The following is a 23190-nucleotide window of genomic DNA, read 5'->3' on the forward strand; positions in this document are numbered from 1 at the left end:
TTCGGTGCCCTGTAAACTGCTGGGCTCCCCCAGAGCTACCCAAGCTCTTCTCACATTCAACTCAGGAGAGAGCGATCAGCTGGAAATAGGACAAGCCCTGGGAAAGAGAACAAGCATCACTTCCCGTCTGCAGCTATTAATTCATCCTCACAGTTAAAGCATTTCTGGGCTTACTTCTAGTTCCACTTCTTGGAGCAGACACCCGGGGGCAAATGCAGACCTGGGATAAGCCTGCCTATCTCCAGTGATTGGCAGAGTAGTGGAGACTGATTTTAAACTTGTATGTTTTACATACCTGGGTGAAATTCACCCCTGTCTTGTGGGGAATTAAGCACATGGGTCTTGGAAATTACCCACCGTAACACGTGCAACCCCCATTTGCATGGCTAATACTCTAGCCTCTGGGCTGAAATAAAGGCTGCTGTCCCCTTATGTGTCCTTTGGAGCTATTGAATCTATATGGACACAAAGGTCTCATCTCGTGGTTTATCTCCAGAGCTAGCACAGAACCCCTTCCCATCCTGCAGCACTGCCCCTGCAGAATCTCCCCAAAGGGCTTTCCTCCCTGGGCAGATTGTGTTTGTAAACTGATTATACAAAGCAAGTCTAACAGGCTCAATACTTTATTTAAATGACTCCCTTGAGGAATATCCTTAGACTGGCCCATAGAGTTGTTATAAGGGGGTTTCCAATAAGGAGCCCAAAATGCACAAGCGTAAGCAAGTTTCTGAAGTATCCATAGGAGCCACAATGTAAATGGGAACTTGACTGGCATGTGTATAAACACTCCTCTAATGCACCCTTGCTTGCCAGCCCTCTTCATGTGGATGAGATGCATGTTCTGAGCATGAGTTCTTTCTAATCTTACAATGACCTTTTCTCTTCAGCTACTGACACTCTGACTCATGATAGGATTGCTGGTTCTGCCGGACTAAAGTTTTTACACTAAACTTCTTCTTTCTTTGGTTGAAACGTACTAACACACTTTTATTTTACAGCCCCTGTGTATGGATTACACCTGTCTTTTTGAGACAAATATGTGAAATATATATGGATAGAGATGTGAATATTTTTCACCTGGGTTTGCACTATTATGATTTTTTTGGTTTCAGACATGATGTTGATTGTCATTGGTCATAGGCCGTAAGTACTTACATGGGGAGAACATTTCTGGTAGTAGATGGTTCTTCAGCCTAGCAGAACGAGCCCTGACAAGATGCAGTGGCTGGAAGTTGAAACTAGACAAATTCAAATTGGAAATAATTTTTATAGGAGGGTAGTTAACCTTTGGAACAGCTTCCTAATGGATATGATGGGTTCTCCATCACTTGAAATCTTTAAATCAAGATTGGACATCTTTCTAAGAGATGTTTTTTAGATCAACCACATGTTGTCGGGCTCAATGCAGGAATCACTGGGTGAAACTCTTTGGCCTGTGTTATACAGGAGGTCAGTCTAGATGGTTCCTTCTGGCCTTCAGATCTATTCATGTATTAATATAGTCTCTTCATTGTGAGGTTATGGCGGGAGGAAATAACAGTGACGTGTGGATCTGGTGTTATCCCTGGTGTTAGCTACTGGTCCATTGATCAAGTTTGCCGAAGATGCCACAGTGTGGGGACAGGACTAAGCATTGCAGCTCATGGATATTTCAGTAGCGCCTAAATGGCTCAGTGTCCAGCATAATAAGTAGCGATAGGTGCCCCGGTTTGTTGTTGAAGCCAGTTGCTAGTCTGGAAAAGCATTTAAACTCCCTTTAAATAACAGCTTGGTCGGGCAAGACATTTGCTTTGGTCTTGGTTAATTATTGGTTAATAATCTTGGTGCAATTATTTCTGTAATAGCTTCGTTTACTTGAATCAACTCAATAATGACAAGTAGTAATCTTCCTGGTTGTGCATTCATTTAGGAATGGGGAGGGAACAAAAAAGAATTGATCAGTTAAGCTGTTGGTGTTTTCAGGATGCCCAGGAGAAGTAACTAAATATGTATTTGCTGTGAGCATTCATTTGTTTCCCTTTAATTTGCACTCTGTGTAATGGCATTCACTCTCCAAGCACTAATAATTCCTGGAGAAACCGAAGCTGAAATGAGATTTGCAAACATATGGTCTCAGGAAACTGGCAGCAATGATAACAAACGCCTTTGATTAAAATCTAGACGGCCAGTTTGGTAATCAGTTCATCAAATCCTGTCCTTTTTTATGATGAGTGCATATCCAGCAGTAGTGCATAGGCCCAAACATAAGGCAGCCCTTGTGCTGTAGACCAGGGGAAACCCTTAGTGGAGTTTTAAAAAACTCTTTCTGTGTGTCATTTGCTTCAAACTGGACCAGTGATCTAGTGACTGCTCCTGGCATGGTCATCCAACTAAGCTAGGGTTCTGATTTGTTGGTGAAAAATATCTGAATCAAAATCCAAACTGATAAACATGAGAATGTAAGGTGAGCTCTTCCCATCAAGGGACATCCTGCAAATTCCTAGTAATTGGCTACAGTTAAACTTCCAAGTGCATTTGTATCCTAATAAAGCCTACAGGGTTATTAACCACCACGTGTTTTGGGATCTTCTAACAGAACAACATCTGACGAGCAAACTATAGATCTGAGTTTCCTATTGAGGATGTTGGATCAGACTTTTTGGTCACAAATGTTCTGTCTTTAATGCCTCAGCCTTGTCGTTCTTTGAACTTGACCCTGTGCCCAACTCTGTACCTCCATCTGAATGTGCAACACTCCCTGTTGTTCCAGCCACGGGCCTCTCTTGAGCAGAGATTGACAATCACACCAAATTGTGGCAAAATGTTATTTTAAGATTTTCATAGCTTCAGTGGTCCGGGATCAGTCTTTTATGATTGGAACTACAGGGAGTGTTGCACATTCAGATGGAGGTACAGAGCTGTGCGGGGCTCAAAGCTGGAATAGCAGGGATGCTGCAGGTTAGGAATGAGAAGAGCTGCATGTGAGAACTGCCTGCCTCTCATATATAGTGTCTGTTCTTAGTCCCTTGTGGTTTGCATTAAGACACGCTCAAATAAATAAATACTCATACCAAAAAGAGTGTTCAACATTTGTATAATTATAGTTGACAGAGATGCTTTTTCTAATGATTAGATAAAGTATCTGCAAGAATTAGGGCTCCAAAAGGAGACCAGATGATAGAGTATAATTAGTCCTAGGAGTTTGCTGGGAGCCCTGCCTGCCGACTGCAGCTGAATTGTAAACTCTAATTTACAAATAATTATAGCATTGGTTTTGCTAAAACTATCCATAATGAAGTCAGAGTATCTTTCCGAGAAATAGAAACATGCAGGAAATCTATAAATAATTTCAGCTATTAAAACATTTTTAGTGAAACCATAATAGTTTGCCTGGCCCTTTACATACCCTGGCATTCTAAACCTGGGATTAGCACTACATGGATATGCAAGACATCTTCATTAATAGTCACTAATTAATGGAAGACCCAATGTAAATTACCCATGAGTTTATGAATAATAAAGAGTCTAGGATAATGCCTCTCACAATGTACTTTGTTCATTTATTTTGACAACTGTAATTTATTTTCCATTATTTTTAACACCGCTTTGTAATATACTAGTAACAAATGCACTGTAATATCTTTGGCAGAAGTAATGGAAATCTTAGTACTACAAGACCTTAGAACTGCCCTCTCTGTTAAATCTTTGCTGAGAAAAGAGAAGGGAACAGCTTTTCTGAGTGTGAATTATATGGTGTGCATGTTAGCAGTCAATGGAGCTATGATCTGAACCCTACTGAAGTCAAGGGAGAGACTCCTTTTGATTTTCATTGGCTTTGCATCAGGCCCTTTTCGAGGCTCTGCTGTTCAATGTTACAGGCCTGAGTTTTCGTGCTGCTCTCTGGTATTTTTCTTTTCTTTCTTTTTGTTCATCTTATAAATTAATCCTGGTCACAAGTATCCAAAGTAATTTAATGGCGGTAATGGCTCATCGTGGGCTGAAATACTGCAGAGCAGTCAAAGGCACGTCATCAGGAGCAAATGGCAGAGCAGATGTAAATCAATTTGTCCCAAAAAGGTGGAGTACAGCATGCTGAGAGGGTTTTTATTGATTTAACCTTCCATCATTATGCTGTCCCAGCTGGCAGGCAGATTGCAGGGAGGCAATATAGAATCAGAGAGTGGTGTGGCAAAGCTAGCAAGCCAGCAATTGGACGTGGACTTGCAGTGGCAAGGGACACATGGGGGCTATCCGTGTAATATATTGTGGCCCAGTATCTTTAAAAGAGAGATGATTTCTAATAGCTAACATCCTGTAACCTTATGCGCAGGAATATTTAAATAATGCACATGAGGAAAAGGACATTTTAAAGGCAAATCCCACTTCTCCAGTGCTGCACTAAAGCAATAAAGCAGTGCTGCACTAAACCAGAATCCCTGTGAGTATCACACCTATCTAGCTGTCCCTAGCCTCTGTTTGCCACAAGCTGGGAATGGGCGAAAGGGGATGGATCACTTGATGATTACCTGTTCTCTTCATTCCCTCTGAGGCACCTGGTATTGGCTACTGTCAGAAGACAAGATATTGGGCTAGATGGACCTTTGTTCTGACCTAGTATGGCTGTTCATATGTAAGCACCTATATAGCCCCCACTGGTATCCAGGTGCCTCACAACATGGTTTTAGTAATTAAATATTCATGGTAAATAGGCCCTATGGCCTGTGATGGGATATTAGATGGGGTGGGATCTGAGTTACCCAGGAAAGAATTTTCTGTAGTATCTGGCTGGTGAATCTTGCCCATATGCTCAGGGTTCAGCTGATTGCTATATTTGGGGTCGGGAAGGAATTTGCCTCCAGGGCAGATTGGAAGAGGCCCTGGAGATTTTTCGCCTTCCTCTGTAGCATGGGGCACCGGGTCACTTGCTGGAGGATTTCCTGCTCCTTGAAGACTTTAAACCACGATTTGAGGACTTCAATAGCTCAGACATAGGTGAGAGGTTTTTCGCAGGAGTGGGTGAGTGAGATTCTGTGGCCTGCGTTGTGCAGGAGGTCAGACTAGATGATCATAATGGTCCCTTCTGACCTAAATGTCTATGAATGTATTAATGTCCAAAAGACCCCATGGTGAGAACAGTTTTACAGGTGGGGCGCTAAGGCCAGGAGAGACTAACTGATTTGCCCAAACTCACTCAGAACGTTTGGCAGATTGAGAAATTGATCCCAGCTCTTCCAAGCTGTAGGCGATCTCCCTACCCAGTGGCCTATCCTTTCTCCTCCTGGTCTGAGGTCTCTAAGTCCAATGCTCTTTCAGGCAATGGCAGCTGCAGATTTGAGATCAGATAGTTCATTAATTCTTCTGTTTTAAAATCTTTTCAAAGGTATTTAGGTGCCATAAGAAGCAGATAGGCAAAGCACCAAGGTGCCTAACTCCCATTGAAAACCTGCCCGGGAGCGACTCCACAGTAAATTGCTCAATTTACAATAGATATTCATTTTTTTTCTTCCAGGTTCCAGCCTTGCAAACTCAAGCTGGGATCTGAGAGTCAAGCTCAGATTTTTTACTTCTCATGCATTACTTCCCCAGTAACCAAAATTCTGTGAGCCACATGCCACCCTTAGCTCAGTGGGGCTGCACAGGATAACCGAGGGCAGAAACTGGCACTGGAGATGGTTAATAGTTCTATTTGAAGTATGAGATTGAATAAGAATCCAGCTCATTTTTTCTTAGCAGTGCTGAATCCACAAGGGTAAGAGGAGTAGAAAGTAGTTACAAACATAGGTTTATCCCAAAAGTTTTCAGGGAGAAGATCTGCTGAATAAGAAGGTGCCAATTTCACAGATCCGCTTTTCAGTGTAGACCTGTACTTGGTAGCTAGTCCGTAGTGCCAGGATTCTGTTACTCTCTGGACTGACTCATCTGCCTTCATTAGTAATTCTTTAAGGAAGCAAAATCTGTGTGTACTTTATATGCATCTCTCTACAATGGCTGAGGCAAGATTTATTTTTGAGTATTTTTTAAGCCTATCTTCATGAAAATTTCCCTGCTTCCACTGGCACTTGCATCATGCATCCTTTTTATTTTTTCCTTCATGTGCCAAAGGGAACTAAGTCTGCAGAAAACATGCCATAACAAATAAGGGGGGGTTGAGGGAACACTCGTTTCTGGAGGGGATGTGCACAAAAACCCCATTGATGCAGAAGCTATGGAAAGGAGAAGACAGTGAGTGTTTTCATGGTGCATGCTTCTCAGTGAAATGATTACTGTGATGTTGTAGCTCTGCATTTGCCCGAGCTCACTTCACAAGGAGACAAAGTCCCTGCCAGTCACATTGCTTTTTCTGGAATAGATGGAAGTCTGGTTTGGTTTATCATTAAAACCTGTAGACTGACAGTATTCCATCACTTATAATATAAGGCCAGTGCTAGCTCTCTTTAACATAGCATATGTTTTAATCACATTAGCCAAAATTATTCACACAACAAATATTTGAGTCTTAATAGTGAGTCATTGTCATATCTTGGTACCCCACCACTGATAACTTCCAGAGTTGTCGTCCTTATGGATTTTGGATTCATGGAATTGGGAGTTGGGTCTTTAATTGTAGACTCAGACTAGCATGGAGTGGATGCCCACAAAGACATTGGGTAACACTTTCTAAATTGCCGAAGTAACATTTTCAAGAATGATTTAAGCACTCAGATTCTAAGGGGACGAGTACAGAATAGAGCCATGTCCTTTTCACTTTCAGCAAGACTGGGGATAACATTTTCTAAAGCGTTAAAGTTACTTAGGTGCCTGTAGGTTTAATTTTCAAAAGCACCCATTGACTTACATTGGGACTTAAGCATCTAATTCACTTAAGCACTTTTCAAAATTTTACAGTAAGTCCTGTTTTCAAATTAATTTAGGAGCCTAAGTCCCATTGCCTCTCAATAAGATGAACAGTAAAATCTCCAAAAGCACCTACATCTCATTGAAAGTCAGTGGGAATTGGTCTCCCAAGTGACTGTGTTACTTTTAAAAATGAGACTAAGGCTTCTAAATCCTTTAAGTGGTTTGGAAAATTGTATTCATTGATTTTTTTCTTCTCTTGTTGCAAAAGAGGTGGTTTGATCACAGTCTGTAAATACCTACATGGGGAACATACATTTAATAATGGGTTCTTCAGTTGAGCAGAGAAAGGTCTAACACAATCTAGTGGCTCAAAGTTGAAGCTAGACTAATTCAGATGGGAAATGAGGCATACATTTTTAACAGAGAGCATAATTAAACATTGGAACAATTTACCAAGGATCATAGTGGTTTCTCCATCACTGGCAATTTTAAAGTCAAGATTAAATGGGTTTTTTTTCTGAAAGATCTGCTCTAGGAATTGTTTTGGAGAAGTTCTATGACCCGTGTTATACGGGAAGTCAAACCTAAATGGTCACAATGGTGACTTCTCGCCTTAGAATCCACGAATAAACAACAAAATAGTGGTAATGCCAGTTCCAAACAGACTTCAGGGGGTAAATAATATCAATATGAATTAGAAACAGCTGAAACCTGGAGAAATACCCAAGGGAGTATTACAGGGAATGTGTACACAGAAATCTGACTCTAGCTGCATTCTCTCTAGATGGGAGCTAGCACATGTAACAACATAATTAAGTCAAGTGAGTTAATTTTTGTTTTGTGCAGAAGAGTTGATATTATAAAAGCACAAGGAGGAAATGTTCACTGTTTGGGGGTGGGGAAGTGTCCTCTGCAGGTCTTGTACAAATGTGATAGGCAGGAATTGACTCACCATTTGCCTTGAGAATCACAAGAACCACCACTTGTGAATGGCAGGAAATGGCCCTAGGTAAATGAAAGTCTTAGGGAGGAGATTATCCTCTTCTTGGCCTGAGCTGCAAATCAGGAGAATGTTTTCTCTTTAAAAAAAAAAAATTAAAAATTACTAAATTGGAGACAAGGGGGCTGATTCCCCATTGCCGGGCATCCTGTGTAGTCATTTACACCAATGTAAACTGAGTGTAAAATGCTTCTGTTCTAATGCAGTAATATTTTATGCCCACTTTTCACTGCTGTACATGATAGTACAAGGTGCAGGGTGAGGGAGAATCCTGAGATTTTTTTCAAATTTGAAAAGCATTCAGTGTGCAGACCCAGGAAAAATGATATAGGAGGAACATGTCTCTCAGTGGAGAGGCGAACTAGACGCTTTCAGCAGAGAGGTTGCTCTGTGTGTACTTCAGAAGAGTGGCCCTGCTGGTTTGACAGACTCTCACTCACTTTGTTTTGTTGCTGTTTAACATAAGAATTTCAGAATGAAAACCTTTAAAACTGCTTCTGAGTCGCAGACACCAAGGAGCTATATTTTAAGCCCAGCTTCTGCCCTACCTCTGGTTAGGCACATGCAAAATTTCACCTGAATTTTGTAAGCACAAATACCTGCTAAAAATTCTAACCCTTGCAAATATTAGAATCTCTCAGGAGCACGGGGATGCGTTCTCACATCTGTGTACCTGCGTTTCCATGCGAACGTGAGCCAGAGTGGAGCAGATAACCTGCCCATAAGCGTTTCAGGATGACGGTGCACTTTTACTGGCTTTGGTTTGTTTATGTATTTATTTTTATGAAGTGGCTGGAAATTAAATACGAGTCAAACCATTATTTCAGGGGAACCCAGCGCACCCAAACTGGAGGGCCAGATTGGAGAAGACGGGAACTCCATTAAAGTGAACCTTATCAAGCAGGATGATGGAGGCTCCCCAATCAGACACTATCTGATCAAATACAAAGCTGTAAGTATGACCAATAGCCAAGGCTGCTGGGCTGTTTTTGTTGTTGATTTGTATTTAGATAGCACCTGGGAAGTCTAGTCAAGACCCAGGGCAGTACTGTGTTAGGTGCTATTCAGACAAGTAACAAAGCACAACAGTCCCTACCCCAGGGAGCTTGCAGTCTAGGCATCAGGAAATGACCGTTGGACTCAACAGACAAATGAGGTGGCATTGGATTAGACAGGCACTCAAATACACGGAGTTTAGCAGAAAATTCTTAGCTCACCACTTTCTCCTTGACTTTGACCTTGACCGTTCATTTCCTTTGCTTCCTCCCTCTCCCCCTGGCTCCACTGCTATGGGTGATAACAAGCACATCGATTATTATTTTTTTAACTTCATGTTCTTATGAAACATAATAGCCAGCAACATTTTGAATAGGCCTTAGTCAGTGGCTTGAAACCTGGGGCATTATTTAACTTCAAACTCTTATCTTAACAATTTACAACTTTCATGCTGTGTTTCCCTGCTGACCTTATATGCTTGGATAATCCACATATTGTTAACAAATTATTGTGCACTAGTGACTTAAAAAAAGAATACGAGGTGAGGTGACTGGATCAACTGTATTCAATGTTAGATGGAGACAATATAAGGGCGATTGTATTCATGGCCATCTGGGGGGCGCTGTCTGAAGATATTCCTCATTAGGCCCCAACTAAATTAAATCTCTATAATTGCCTAGGGTTATGAAACCCACACTGCTGTATTTTGAGCAAATGCCTAATGGAAGGATTGTCTTCTTATGAGTAGGTAACATTGCTGCAAGCTGAACAAATGAAGGCAACTTTAACCTTGGCTTTTGCTAGGCGATGTTTGATGTCCTCTGTTTTACAGCAGGGAAAGCACCTAATCAGAGAATACATGACAGCTCAGCCTTAAGGAATAAGAATGAGATGGAGTAGCCTTGAGGTCCTGAGGATCTCTAGGGCTGGGGGAAGTTTTTCTAACAATTACTGGCTGTTTCTGTTGTCTGGACAATCTGCTCCAATATTAATGTGCCTGGTAGCAATTAAACTGTATCAGAGCCTTTAGTGGAAGTTTCTGGGCATTTACAAAGCAGATCTTAAAGACTAAGCCTGGTAGACCCTCTCATGAATTAATTCTGTACCAGGCATCGGGAAACCACTTTTGCAGTAAGACTCATCTTGTGCAGTGGGGTGAGTGAACCTCCAAGTGAAGCAAGCAGAGTAATCCTGGCTCTCGTGCTAGAAATGACATAGGCACTCTTGCATCCCCCCAGGTGCCCTCCCAACACCCCTCTGACAGGAGGGAGTTGTTAAATTCTTAATAGGTGTTTTAGCTTCATAGAATCCAGAAGATAAAGAAGACGACCTGTTAGATCACCCAAGCCATCTTTCTTAGGCCATTGCCAAGGGAAGGGGCTTGCACAGAGTAAGCATTCTCAGTTGCTGGGGGTTTTTGTTTTGTTTTTTTTTGTTTAAATTTATTATTCTAAAACCAACCCCACCACTTTGCACTAACAAATGTTCCTCTAGGAAGAAACCCCACCCAGCCAGACTTCCCCACTGCGTTCTCTCTGCTGCTCTACCTCACATTTTTTCATTAAACCGTGTGTTGCCAATGTTCTGAAGCAGCCACATGTTATGCTGCTCTGGGGACCCTCCTTGGCTAATGAGAAGGCTTGTTTGCAACTTAGTGGAGGAATTCTCCGTTGTCAGGGTGCTTAGATGTCACTGTGATCAGTGTGCAGAAGGTAATTCCAAGGTACATAAAAGCACTAGATCTCAGTAGATAGGAATCAGGGGGTTTTTCAGATGCACCCAGCACTGTGACTGTTCCTAATTGAGTTGGTTTTCTTTCATGAAAGGTTCACAAAAAACTTGCATAGAATACATTGCAGTAGTAATAAAAAAAAATGGGATCTCATGTATTGTTTTTATCCACACATACACTGTCCTGCATCTAAGACAATTCCCTAATTTGTTGATGCTGAAATTAATTAAAATGAGTGACCCACCTATAAACCAACAAGCTGCTCATCCTCTGAGGAAGAAATGATGTTTTATATAGAAAGCTTGTGTGCTGTAACTTGTTGCCCTGATTAAATCCATTACGTTATCAACCTCCAGTTTCAGGGATGTAAATCCCAGGGATGGGATGGATTCTTCGTCACTTGAGGGTGTCTTTTAAAAAGCTATGCTATAGCTCCAGCAGATATGATGGGCTTGATGCAGAAATTACTAGCTGAGGTTCTGTGGCCTGTGCTATGCAGGAGGCCAGATTAGATGAGCGTAATGATCCCTTCTGGTCTTAAAATCTATGAAAACCTTTTCGCTTAGTTTTTAATGACCAGGTCATTTTAAAAAAAAGTGTTGCCATGTGCCCACATGACCTTGTCCCAAGCTTGACTGCTGGCTCATGACTTGTCTGCCCTGAATAGAAGGCATTTTCTCCAGCCTCTTAAGGCTTTTCCCAGCCCTGCCGCACATTTCCGTCTTCTCTGCTCATCTGTTGGTGGATTACCATAACTTCCCCACTAAACTGAGTTGTGTATTAACTGGCTTCCCTCTCCCAATGAATGGCCTGAAATATTACCATAAATAGCTGACTTACATGCAAGTACCTCTAGGTAGAATAATTGATGCATGCAGCTGGGGATAAGCTAGGAGAAGAAAGCTTCTTTCTTTCTTTCTTTCTGTCTTTCTTTCTATGTGAGGGCTTCCCCTTTGCCATAAAGTGAGGTTCCCCAATAGCAAGTGCTTTGGAATGCTGTGGAATCCTGGATGCTAATTGGCCACTGAGGAGGCCACGTGATTTTATAAAAAGTTCTTGTTAGACCCGTCCTTTATATGGATCACTTATTTCATGGGGCACATTTTCGGCTGTGAGGAGAGACCAAGCAGCTGGTCTTTGAGGGTCACCACTGCCATTTCACTGCTCTTGCTGGCTCAGTAGAAGAGCAAAGGAGCTGCCCAGTGACAGTAGCAAGTAGCAGGACTCACTGCTGGGTTTTAAATTGCATTTTTGCTGTGCAAGAATTGAGATAATGGCAGCCCTCATCCGCCATCGAGATGCCATAGAATAGCAAGCTCAGTGGAGACTGAGTGCTCCGAATATCTTGGTAACAGGTTTGCTAAAGCTGCCTAAAGGATTTGGACACCCAGTTTCCATTAAAATTGGAAATTAGGAATCCAGATCTCTTTAGGCAGCATTGAAAATCTCCAAGAGACTAAAGAAGCAGACTAGACAAAACTGGTAAACTAGGCCCGCCCCCGGTTTGGAAGCAAACCTTTGTCATCAAAATGGTCTGAATTCTATGTACTAGTGCTGCAAAGAATCCTCTGAAAATCCTTGGCATGTTTCACACTTTGGCAATGTGTATGGGGGGTCTGGGGCTTGGTCTTTCTAAAACAGGTGTGTGATCTGGTGTCAGGCAGAGGGGAGAGGAACAAGCAGCGGGGTATTCTTTAGACAGGATAGATCTGTACTAGGAAATGAGTAGGGAAGATGTTGCTTAGATTTCATAAATTCTCAATCAAAGCCACCCCTTCCTAGGGACAGATTCACCTGCTTCTGGTAGTAGGTTTCCCATTTTCCACCTGCTGAGTTGTCTGATAACCCAGTGCCTTTTTAAAAGCCTCCCTGTTTATTTTACGTCATGTGTGATGTTTATTAGTTGATCATCCTCTTATCTCAGAACTGACCATTAAGACCATGCACTGTGTTTTGTATCCCCATCTCTCCTCTCACCATCCCCCAGAAGCATTCCTCAGACTGGAAACCAGAGATCAGACTCCCCTCTGGCAGCGACCACGTAATGCTTAAGTCCCTAGACTGGAATGCAGAGTACGAGGTCTACGTGATAGCTGAGAACCAGCAAGGGAAATCCAAGCCTGCACACTATGCTTTCAGGACTTCAGCTCAGCCTACTGTAATCCCAGGTATGACAGCCACAAGCTTTACCATTGTTTTCTGCTTCCAATTAATGCAACTATGCTGCATCCCTTAATGTGCCTGAATAAACCCTGACAACTTGCTTGCTTAAAGACATTATCATAATTGGTTACCCATTCGAAGCATATGTATAGCACAGCAAAAATCTGGTAGGAATGCTCCTTGAAAAATTGTTGTCTGACTATTCACAGGAAATATTTGCTGTTATAGCAGTATAAACTAACAAGACATGCAGATGAGAAAAGTGTTGGGTAGAAAATGCATTTCTGAAACTAGCAAATAGAGTCCCTGATTCAAGCCAAGGCAAAGGGAAAATTCATATATTTGATACTGTGCTTTTCACAACATGGATTGCCCTTTCAAACCTGCTTTCTGCTTGCTTTTTGCTCATTTGCTGATACAAGACAGTTGTCAGTGGCATAAAGGCGTAAAGAGCTGGCTGGTGTGGTTAAAATTGTTCTGTGCTGCATGGCCTTTGTTAAATGAAATGGAGACCAAATTAAAGCACTTCCTAAAGCGAACCTGCTGCTAAAATAATTACACTGGGTAGCCCATTAGGCAAAAGAAATTGAATGATGTCAGCAGTCCTTTTGGGAGCTGCTGTTGCAGACAGACTGATGCGTCCTTCATGGATTTCTTTCCCCATAAAGCGAGGTGCAACCACAAATACTGCAATAGCCAAACAGTCCCTAAAGTACAGAGATTTGCCAGCAGTTTGGTAGCCTGCAGGAGAGAGAAAAGGTTTGGGAGAATCTCCTTTCCAGATCTCTCTTGGCCCATATAATAATTCAGCCACAGAAGTCCCTTTGGGGGTAAGACCCTCGGACCAGCAACGATTTTAAGTTAACGTTAGATGTACAAGTCTGAAAGCTGGCAAGCTGGAGCAGTAGAGACAGCCTCATTGCATATCCTGAGTGAAGAGCATCCATGCTGCGACCATTGCCTGTGATGTGTATTAAGGATGTGATTTCATTTTATTTTTTTCCTTAGAGCTTTATCTGTGAGTCTCTCACTTTTTTTCCTCAAAGCAGTTAGCAAATTTTCCCCACGTTGTCCTGTAGCTGAGACTTTAGGCCTTGGTCTGTTCCTCCCTCCCCTTTCCAAGGGATGCAGCTGAGAGCTTGTGCAGTGTGCATGACAAAACTTTACTGGGTAAAGCCCACTGGCAGCATTAAGCATACAAATGAGTGTGACCTGTTAATACTGGATGCTTGGGGCTTGAAAGGGAGTTGGGGGAGGAGAGAGAGAAAGTGGGATGAGCCCTTAACAGGTCTGTAGTTTCAGATGGAAGGACATTTGGTAACTCATTAAACAACTCACCCTCAGTTTTGCATTTTCAATAGCTCTAATACTTATTACCCTCATGCATTTGAAGGACAACTGAGACTGCTGGGAGGGAGGTGGGGAGTTGCATAAGATCATTTCAGGTCTAGGAAACCAATGGCAGTAAGCTGAGATCAGCAGTAAATTAGTTCCTTTGTGCTCTTGGGGGTCACTGAAGAGGAAGCGTCCAAGTGCTGAATGGTGTTTCAGTTCCCTCAGCCCTCTTGAGGTTGGCTCCCTGCAAATGTCCCGGGCTGGCATTGTCTATTAGCACTCCACTGCCGTCCAATGGAATGCTGGAACGTACCTGGGGAAACTAGTATGTTCTGCCCAGATGTATCAGCAATGACCAAGCAGCCTGGCGGCTCTGTTGATGTACATGGAACATTCAGGTAACAGTTAAGTGGTTAAGGATAGCAGGAGCAGTGAGACAGGCCTTTTGAAAATGCAGTCTTTGAAATGCCAGGCAGAGTGCAGAGATAACATTATTTATAGGCTTCTTAATAAAGCCGTAGATGGATTCAAATAGCCCTATTCTGATCTCACTGATGTAACCACATTGACTTCAGGGGAACTACTTCTGAGTTGTTACTCCACTGTAAAGGAGAGGAGGAGCCAGATTTTGAATCACCATGCCATTTTGAATGCTGTTGTTCAAAGTACTAGCAAGCCACATGAGTGGGAACCATCTAAGTGAGTTCTTGGAGGAGAGGTCCTTGTTTTGGAGTGTAGTTTCCTTCAGTGTCGATCCAATGTACTCCAGCATGTGGGCTTTCTGCCTTCTCAGAATGGAAGCCTGCTTCAGAGAGAAGGAGAGCCTCATGCAATGAAATTATTCATGTTACCTGCAGTGGGCAGAAGATTTTGCTGCTTTAGCTGTTTGGTCTTGTTTAGGACTGTGGTTTACATAATTAGTAGACTCAGAGCCTCTGTGGGCAGATCCCCCTAATGGGCGCTTGGGGAAGAACATCAAGCCAAATCTCCAGCTTATGTAAATCCGTTGAAGTCAATGTGGTAATGCCAGTTCACATCGGCCAAGGATCTGGTTCTGCATTGGGGCCACTTAGTTATTTCATAGCCGGTTATTTAGTATTTCCCTTTTGATTTCAGAATAAGTCCCCCACTTCTCCATGGCAGGGGTTGGAGTCAATGTTTCCAACCCAGCATTGCTCCTTCTTACATTAAGAAGAAAATCGTTCATGTAGACAAAACATATCTTCGTTCTATATAACCCCTTGAGACTGTCCTGGGGCCAGTTTTATGGTGTCCTCAAGTTGACATAAGGAGAAAGATGATTATAAAAGCAGTATGCTTGAGGGTAGTCTTCAGCCACTCCAGCCAGTGGAGCTTGATTTCTCTAAGGAAGAGCCAGCAAGGTATTCCTGCATCCATACTGCTTTTTGCAAGGCTGTAATTAAGTGTATCTTTTACCCAAACCCCCAGTGTAGTGAGCACTTGGTCAGGACTTGGACAGGCTGTTAGGTGCAGTGTCTGCTTCCAAAAGGTCTTTTCTTAGAAAAAGGCAGTGTTGTCCTTTCAAATACCAGCTAATCATTTTCTCATGTTTCACATTTGAGCCTCCTGTTCCGTCATTTATTTTGATCCATTTGCTCGCTAACCCCTCACCCCCCTGAATTTTAACTTGCTGTGCTGCTTCTGGCATTGCTGAGCTGCCGAGTCGGCCTTTTTGCTGGTGTTACTGCGCTAAAGCTCTTCTCTAACCTTTGGCCATTTTAATTTACTAAGTTAAATAAACCTTTAATTCTTATGTTTTCTATATTTGACCTATTTTTTTCTTTTTATCTATTCTTTCTTTCTTTCTTTCTTTCTTTCTTTCTTTCTTTCTTTTTCTTCTCTTCCCCTCCCCCTTGTTTCCTTTCCTGTGTCTGTTGTCATACATGTCACCTTGGACCTCACGGGAAACATCCACACTTGCCACATGCACCAAATTTGTTTTAAACAACCATTTTTCCCCCTCCTGGGAACCATTGTTTGGCACCTGCAGCGACCTTGGGAAGCCCATCAACGTCGTCCTCCTTTGTTTCATTGCTTCTTTCTGCAGTGACTCTGCTTTTGCTCTGTTAGAAACTTTTTACAACAACAAAAATATACAACAAACAAATTTGCCTAAAAAGGCCTGGTTCCTACCCAGGTGTGAAAGCAGATAGTTTTTCCTTCAGAGGATCATGTCAGTGCAAGAAAAACAAACACAACAGATCATTTTATTGGAAAGATTGAGTATTTTGTAATGAGGATAAAAGAAAAGCTTAAACCAAGCGTTTTCTCGCTAACATTTTTTTCTGTTGCTTATAATGAATTTACCCTTTTTTAATGGATGTAAAGAAAAATCTTTTGTTGGCTTTTTTTTATAGGAAGGTATGATATTGAAAGCTTTTAAAAACCTGGTCTCTATTGACATTTCCACACATCTGTTGCTGATTACCATTGTCTGTTCATACCTATGAATGATATTACAAAGATGGTAACCATAATAAAAAGGTTTCTAAAGCCCCATCCGTACACCTAATACAGGTTAAAAAGAGAGAAAACTTGGCAATTATCGCCATTTGGGGTGCCTGAATTGGAGATCTTTTTTTTCAAGAGCTTTTGCACGTGGATCAAACACATGGTCGTCAGAACATCCCTCTGAGGACGTTGTCTGACCTAAAGTGTCTTGTTGAGATGTGCGTTGAGGAATTATTTTTTTTCTTTCACGTGCTTGAATCCTTGGAGCCTCACTGGCCCTTGTGTAATCAGGCATCTCAAGACCATGACATATGGGGGTTTGGAGTATAACACCGCTTGTGAGTGTACAGATTTACAGTGGATGCTTGTCTAACGTTCTGTCTGGCTATCCACTACTTCATTGTCAAATCAGTATAGAAACGGCTTTTCTTCCCTTTTAGCTAAAAAAGATTAGCTGGGAACAAGTAATCTGAGAGGCTAAATGGTTAATACTGAACCGTAATAATATTCATGGTTAACTGTGCGTTTGACACTCCACCAGGCAGGATTAATCTGTGGTGTAATTTGATGCAATATCTACAGCTTCCTCTCTGAGTCCTGTGTATCTCATTTCTTTCTAGCAATTTCAGTTGACATTCCTTTTCTTTAATGTGGTGTCCCTCATGAATTGTTTTTGTAATGGGGAAAGCCATTTGGCTATGCCGCTCCTTTAAGCCTTTCTGAGAACATAGCTCTCTCATGTTCACTCTCGCTCTCTCTCTGCAAGGACCTGGGGAAGAAAAGGATGAGACTGGAAACATATATTGGACATGGTTGGGAAACCTCTGTATGGAATCTCTTACGCTATCAAAGCTCTTAAACAGGGTTCATTTCCTTTCTAACAAAATCTTCCCCATTGGGTACAAAACCAAATCAAGCCCCCTATTAATCATGTCTAGTTGTGAATTTATGGACTTCATATAACATCTTGTCTCTGAAATTTAGTCAGACTTTGTTCACTGGAATCTGCGCCATTCGTTTCTATTTAGAATTTTAAACAAAAACTTCATACAGGGGTGTGTGTGTGTGTGTGTCTCACACACAAACAGTTCCCTTTAGAAGGGGACACCTCACCATCCATCAAAATGCCCTTTTAAATGCTTTGTGCTGTATAAACTATATTCCAACACCAAGTTCCATTAAAAACCCTTTTGATCTCTCCTATGGCAGTGTTTATGCACTTCTGCTTAGGCTGAGAGATCAGTATGTAGCTCAGAGATGAATGTGGGTACCTTTAGACTCGGAAGACCACTTGATTTGCATGCATACAAGGTGTGCAGGAGGGGTGTAGTTACATGTGCATTTAACTCCAACTTCATATGGAGGTTCATTGGGAAAACCCACAGTTTTCAATAGATGTAATGAAGGTTTCTGGGGAAGGCCTACTTACTCAGGACATTGCTATGGCCAAGCAAAATCTCATCAGGGACTGCCTCAAGGGTCACTCCCGTGAGGTGCCATAAGAACAAATGTCAGTGTGTCTTGCTTGTGCCAAGTGTTAACAGTTACACAGTTATATTTTGCATGGTTCTTGACCATATGCACAGTAGCCAGCACTGAAAATGCAGAACTTGCTGCTGTGGTGTCCTGGGAAACTTGCTGGGAATTTCTGTTACGTTGCACCGTCCTAATACAACAAAGACTGTAGTTTTCAGTGAAGGCTGCTGTAATGCGAACGAAGGGCCCTGCGTTCCCATAGCTACTTTCGGATCCATACCACACTTTGTAGTTTGTGGGCATGTCACTTGGGTTGGTGTGTTCACACCTGCAATATTAACACTACAATATCTCATCAGATTGGTTATTAACACGGCAATGTTTACATGCAGAATATCAGTCAGGCCTTTATTATGTTTACACATTTCCATTATTAAAATAACAATGAGTCAAATGAACTGTCCGATGCATTTGAGTTTATTCTGTAGATGAGTTTCCTTGCTCATTTCATGGGCTTCCTCTTAGCTGTCCAGAATTTGCTAACTGACTGTGTAAAGCGAATACAGGAGTAAAACCCCTTTTACAAAGAGAGTTTCCCCTCTATAGCCACAAAACTAACAAATGGCACTGCTGTCCTTGCTACCAGTTTACAAGGATTATCACATTATACTTGATAATCCATGGGGTGTGCACCATGTAAGAGGCGAGATTTGATAGGATCCAAAGTGTAATTGTTGCTTTATTGGCCACAGTTTTCTGAACAGCCATCTCCCTTTTTGGTGCTTGCCATTGAAATCTGCGTGCGAAGCGGAGTGCTAGAGTGGCACAAATGCTCAGATTTTTAGGCAGATGTCCGCCTTGCAAACACAAGATTTGTGGGAGCAAATCGTACCTGCAAAAAGGAATACCAGACCTCAGCCATCAGACAGAGTAACCCCGTGTCATTGGCTCCTCACAGAATGAACTGCAGGGCTTTGCAGGATCTCACATTGCCAGTGGAATTCCAGCTGCTGTTGTCCCACAGCTGGTTTTAAACCCTAAATGCTTGGTTTCAGCGTTGTCTATCCAGGCATTTGGCTAAGTTAAATTCAGTTGCAGTGCCGTGGCTGATGAGGCTCACTATGATTCAGCTATGTGCTCAACACCATCCAGCATTTTGCTGGGCTAAAGGACACTTCCAAAGCTTTCCAGGTGCACCTGATGGCTCTTGAGCTACTGCAGTGAGCTGCAACAGCCCCTGGAACCGAGGGCAGAGCGTACAGCATGTGGGATGGGCAGTGCAGAGAAAAGGCAGCCTTGGTAAACTCCCACCCGCATCCCCTGCATATTTAGATTTACTGGGTATTTTCCTTCAAAGCAGGAATTTCTCTTGCTTTCTCTTTGTATGTCCATTATCCCCTCTTTCATTCAAATGGAAGTTCCCTCCAGAGATGGAACAGAGCCCAATGCTCTTCTTGTTTACATTATATGCCAGAAGTAGCACCACTCAAGTTAATGGAGTGACACTGGGTAAACCTGCTGTGACAGGTTCCCCCTGGAATTGGCACTGAGCCCCCCTGTCCCACCAGCCTGGGCTCCCTTTTACAATGTGCTGCTGTGACAAGCTGCAAAGACTTCTAGCCTGCACTTTCACCGGCATACCTACAGGTAGGGACACACCCAGCTGCAGTTACATGCAGGCTCTTTGACCAGCCCCCACATGGGAAGGCTAGAGCTAGGGCAACTACCAGCTCCTCAGGCACGCACCCTCTCTGGAGTATAAATCCCAAAATATACCATCTTGAGCTTCACAGGGAAGTGTACAGCGTAAGCTCATAAAATTCACCCCCTCCCTCAGTGTGGAGAGGAGTATGCAACAGCCTTTGCCCCTGAGTTATGATTCCCACACACTGGTTTAGATAAAGCAAAAGTAAGTTTATTAACTATAAAAGATAGATTTTAGGTGAGCATAAAGGATAACAAACAGATCAAAGCAGATTGCCTAGCAACTAAACAAAAAGCACAAACTAAGCTTATTATACTAAATAGATTGGATATGAATTAGCAAATTCTCACCCTAACAGATGATACAAACAGGCTGCAGATTCTTAAGGGACAAGCTGCACTTGCTTACAGCTTGGAATCCCCAGGTGTTCCATTCACAAGCTAAAAATCCCTTTAGCCTGGGTCCAACACTTCCCCCAGTTCAGTCTTTCTTCCTCAGGTGTTTGCAGGAGTCTTCTTATGGGGGGAGCGAAGAACCTCTGATGATGTCACTCCCCACCTTTATATAGCTTTTGCATATGGCGGGAACCCTTTATTTCAAAGCTTGGTCCCCAGACTGGTCTGTGGAAAATTATTGACATCCAATGATGGAATCTAGAGACATGTGGTCTGATCTCATGTCCTTGTAGAGTCATGGCAACCATCCCATACAGGCTGTTCGGAGCGTTCTCAGGAAGGCTTCCCAGGTGGGAGATAAGCTTCTTCCAAGGCCTACTGTTTTCCTAATGGCCCATTCCCAACCTACTGTATAGAACAAAAGCATCTTGTCTAGTGGGCGTTCCCCAGGTGTAACTACATTTGAAATGCAGAGACATAATCAATATTCATAACTTCAGAGACAAAAATGATACGTGCACACAAATAGGATAATTATATTCAGCAAAAAATAACCTTTCCAATGACATCTCACATGACTTATCTTGCATAAAATACATCATAACTATGTCATAATCATATCATTATGAAGAATATGGAGTGCAGTGTCACACCTGGCCTTTAGCACTCAATGGAAATACCCACTTTTCGTAACTTAAACAGCAGCAGACACTCTCTTATCACCTGGGCAGCAGCCAATGACCCTTACATCTTTCTGCTACCAGCAAGTGAGACTAAAGTGAGCAAATCTCACTCTATGTGGAAATAGATGCTCTAATCACATGGGATGGATGGTAGCTTGCATTTGCCATTATTGCTTTCTCTGATGTAAATTATGCAGGACACAGGAGACAATGAAATCCTTCTAATCTGGTGTTTTTAGGCTGAAGGGTACTTATAAAGTATCTGCAAAGGAAAATTATCCTCTGATAGCAAAGGTTATGCTCACCTGGCTTTTGCTGTACTTTTCTCCATGATGCACCAAAATGAATATTAATTTTTCTCATGTGTTCCTCACTGACTCGAAACACCCTGCAGAACCCTTGAAATGCATTTGCTGCCTCTCTTATGGCCTGTGAATCGTGCCTGTTTCTGTCCAATCCTGTCCTTTCTCTGTCCTGCCTACACCTATGCACACTATAGCTGGGCCTCCCGCTGAGAGGATCTATCTGAGTGGTACAGCCCTCTTTGACAGGATGGATGCATGTAAAGTATGTGAGGAGCAAAGCCTATGGGACGTTTTATTGTATGTTGTAAAGCGAGGGTGGCTAGAAAGGTCTTTCTTGACAGAAGCTTATGTTCCATTGATGAATCATTTACGATTAATAAATGAAATGGTTTTTTCCCACTCCTTTAGAACTAAAGACTCAATCATTTTTTTTAATATTTGTGTTCATTTGTTTGACCTGTAGAGGGGATTCCATGCTCTACCCCAGAATAGAAAAAAATACATGGGAAAAATGGACAGTTTTATGCTATTGACTTGGGTCTGTAGTTCGCAAAATAACACGCTCTGCATATGGGAATGGGTCATATATGTTAGGCTGCTTTCTGTATTATTATTTATCTTCAGTATTACTTAGCACCTACAAGCCCCAGCCATGGACCAGGACCCCATTGTGCTAGGTGCTGTACAAACTCAGAATAAAAAGACTCTCCCTGCCCCAAATTTCCAGGAAAAGGCTTTGATCCAGCACTTGTTGAAGTCAATGGCAAGATTCCTGTCAACCTCAGTGGGCTTTGGATCAGGCCAGAAACCACCTCCACCAATGTGCATGACAACAGCAGTTTTTATTGATGTGTTCTTCTTCTTTGGTTTTACTGCCTGGCACTAAATGGCTCAGAGCAGCCCATGTACACTCCAGTGAAATTTCTTAAAAAGAGGCCTTATCTCCATTGGCAGAGATGGGTTCCTCCTAACTGTCAGAGTGCTTGAATACAAATCCATATTAGATTCCGTGGGGTGCTGTGAAGGGTAGAGCTTAAAAGTTGTGGGTCACTTCATTTTAACCAGAAACCAGTTGTAGGAATAACAAGTAAAATGTCTCCCTTGGCCCTTGCAAAAAACAAAAGAATTCCAGACACGTTAAAAAATAGGAACAGCAGCAATTTCCTTCAAGTTCATGGGTCCACCGGAGGTAGTAAAACCCTCCTCAAGTGTTAATGCATCTCCACAGACTCTGAACCCTTTAAAATTGCAACGTATGTGAAGAATTAGATTTAGTAAACCAAGGCCGGTGTGGGAGATCTTCGAGTCACTGTAAGCTGGAGGAAAGGCCCAATGCCATAGCCAAGTCCACTTCAGGCCCTTGCCTCAGTATACAACTTACTGTTCCAAACATAAATGTGTAACGCAGTAATGAAAGGATTCCCCTGCCCAAAAGGCCTGCCGCCTCCAGAGGCTTTCCCCTTACTTCTCTCTGCCCCACACCCCCTGCCAGGTAATATGACAGGCAGGTAGCTCTTTAACCCTTTCCTGGCTGTCCCAGCCACCCTTAGCTCATCCCACTGAAGAGACCCCAGAGGAGGCTTTGGGGATCAAATTAGTAAAGGTAGTGTTCTGGAAGTCCATGAGCAGGTGCCTTCCAGGCTGTGTTCTCATCCTTCATTCTTTCCTGGTTTAATACACCATGTCAGGTGGTTAAAATGTATTAAATGAGAACCAGGAAATGCTTTAAAGTTCACACTGAGACATTTTTAATGAATATTCCAGTGTTCATCATCTCGGCTAGTCAGTGCAAAGCAGGCAGCAGCCATGCTGTGCACTTACTGAGGCTCCATTGATAACGTCCAGGATCTAAACAAGATTGTACAGGGGAAGGGTTATTCTGCAGCCACAGAGCAGCTGTGTGGTCTTTTGGGGTTGTAGTACACTTGGGGATTTGTATGGCATAGTGCAGCAGTTCCCAGACTGTGGGTCATGACCCCAAATGGGGTCGTGCCATCCGCAGAGGAGGTTGCAGTAATCCCTGGTGTGAGGAGGATACCGTTTTGCACCACATGGCATGACATCACATGTACAGTCTGTGTGAGGTCCCGATGCGTGAAGGACACCATTTTG

General features: G+C 42.6%; 1 protein-coding gene across 10 annotated transcripts in view; it reads left to right on the forward strand.

Annotated features, from left to right (window-relative positions):
* The window catches only part of NCAM1 (neural cell adhesion molecule 1), a 255338-nt gene that overhangs the window by 216557 nt on the left and 15591 nt on the right, over positions 1-23190 (forward strand). For 4 of the 10 annotated variants that reach the window (XM_048827247.2, XM_048827251.2, XM_048827249.2 and 1 more), the window contains 2 exons: positions 8644-8768; positions 12535-12712. In XM_048827247.2, the coding sequence (XP_048683204.1) occupies positions 8644-8768; positions 12535-12712 (303 nt within the window). Of the gene's footprint in view, positions 1-8643; positions 8769-12531; positions 12713-16053; positions 21481-23190 lie in introns of those variants that run through there. The other 6 variants (XM_048827246.2, XM_048827248.2, XM_048827250.2 and 3 more) reach the window with 2 other exon arrangements.

Source organism: Caretta caretta, chromosome 22 (assembly GCF_965140235.1).
Source record: "Caretta caretta isolate rCarCar2 chromosome 22, rCarCar1.hap1, whole genome shotgun sequence".
In the NCBI taxonomy this organism is placed as follows: Eukaryota; Metazoa; Chordata; order Testudines; family Cheloniidae; genus Caretta; species Caretta caretta.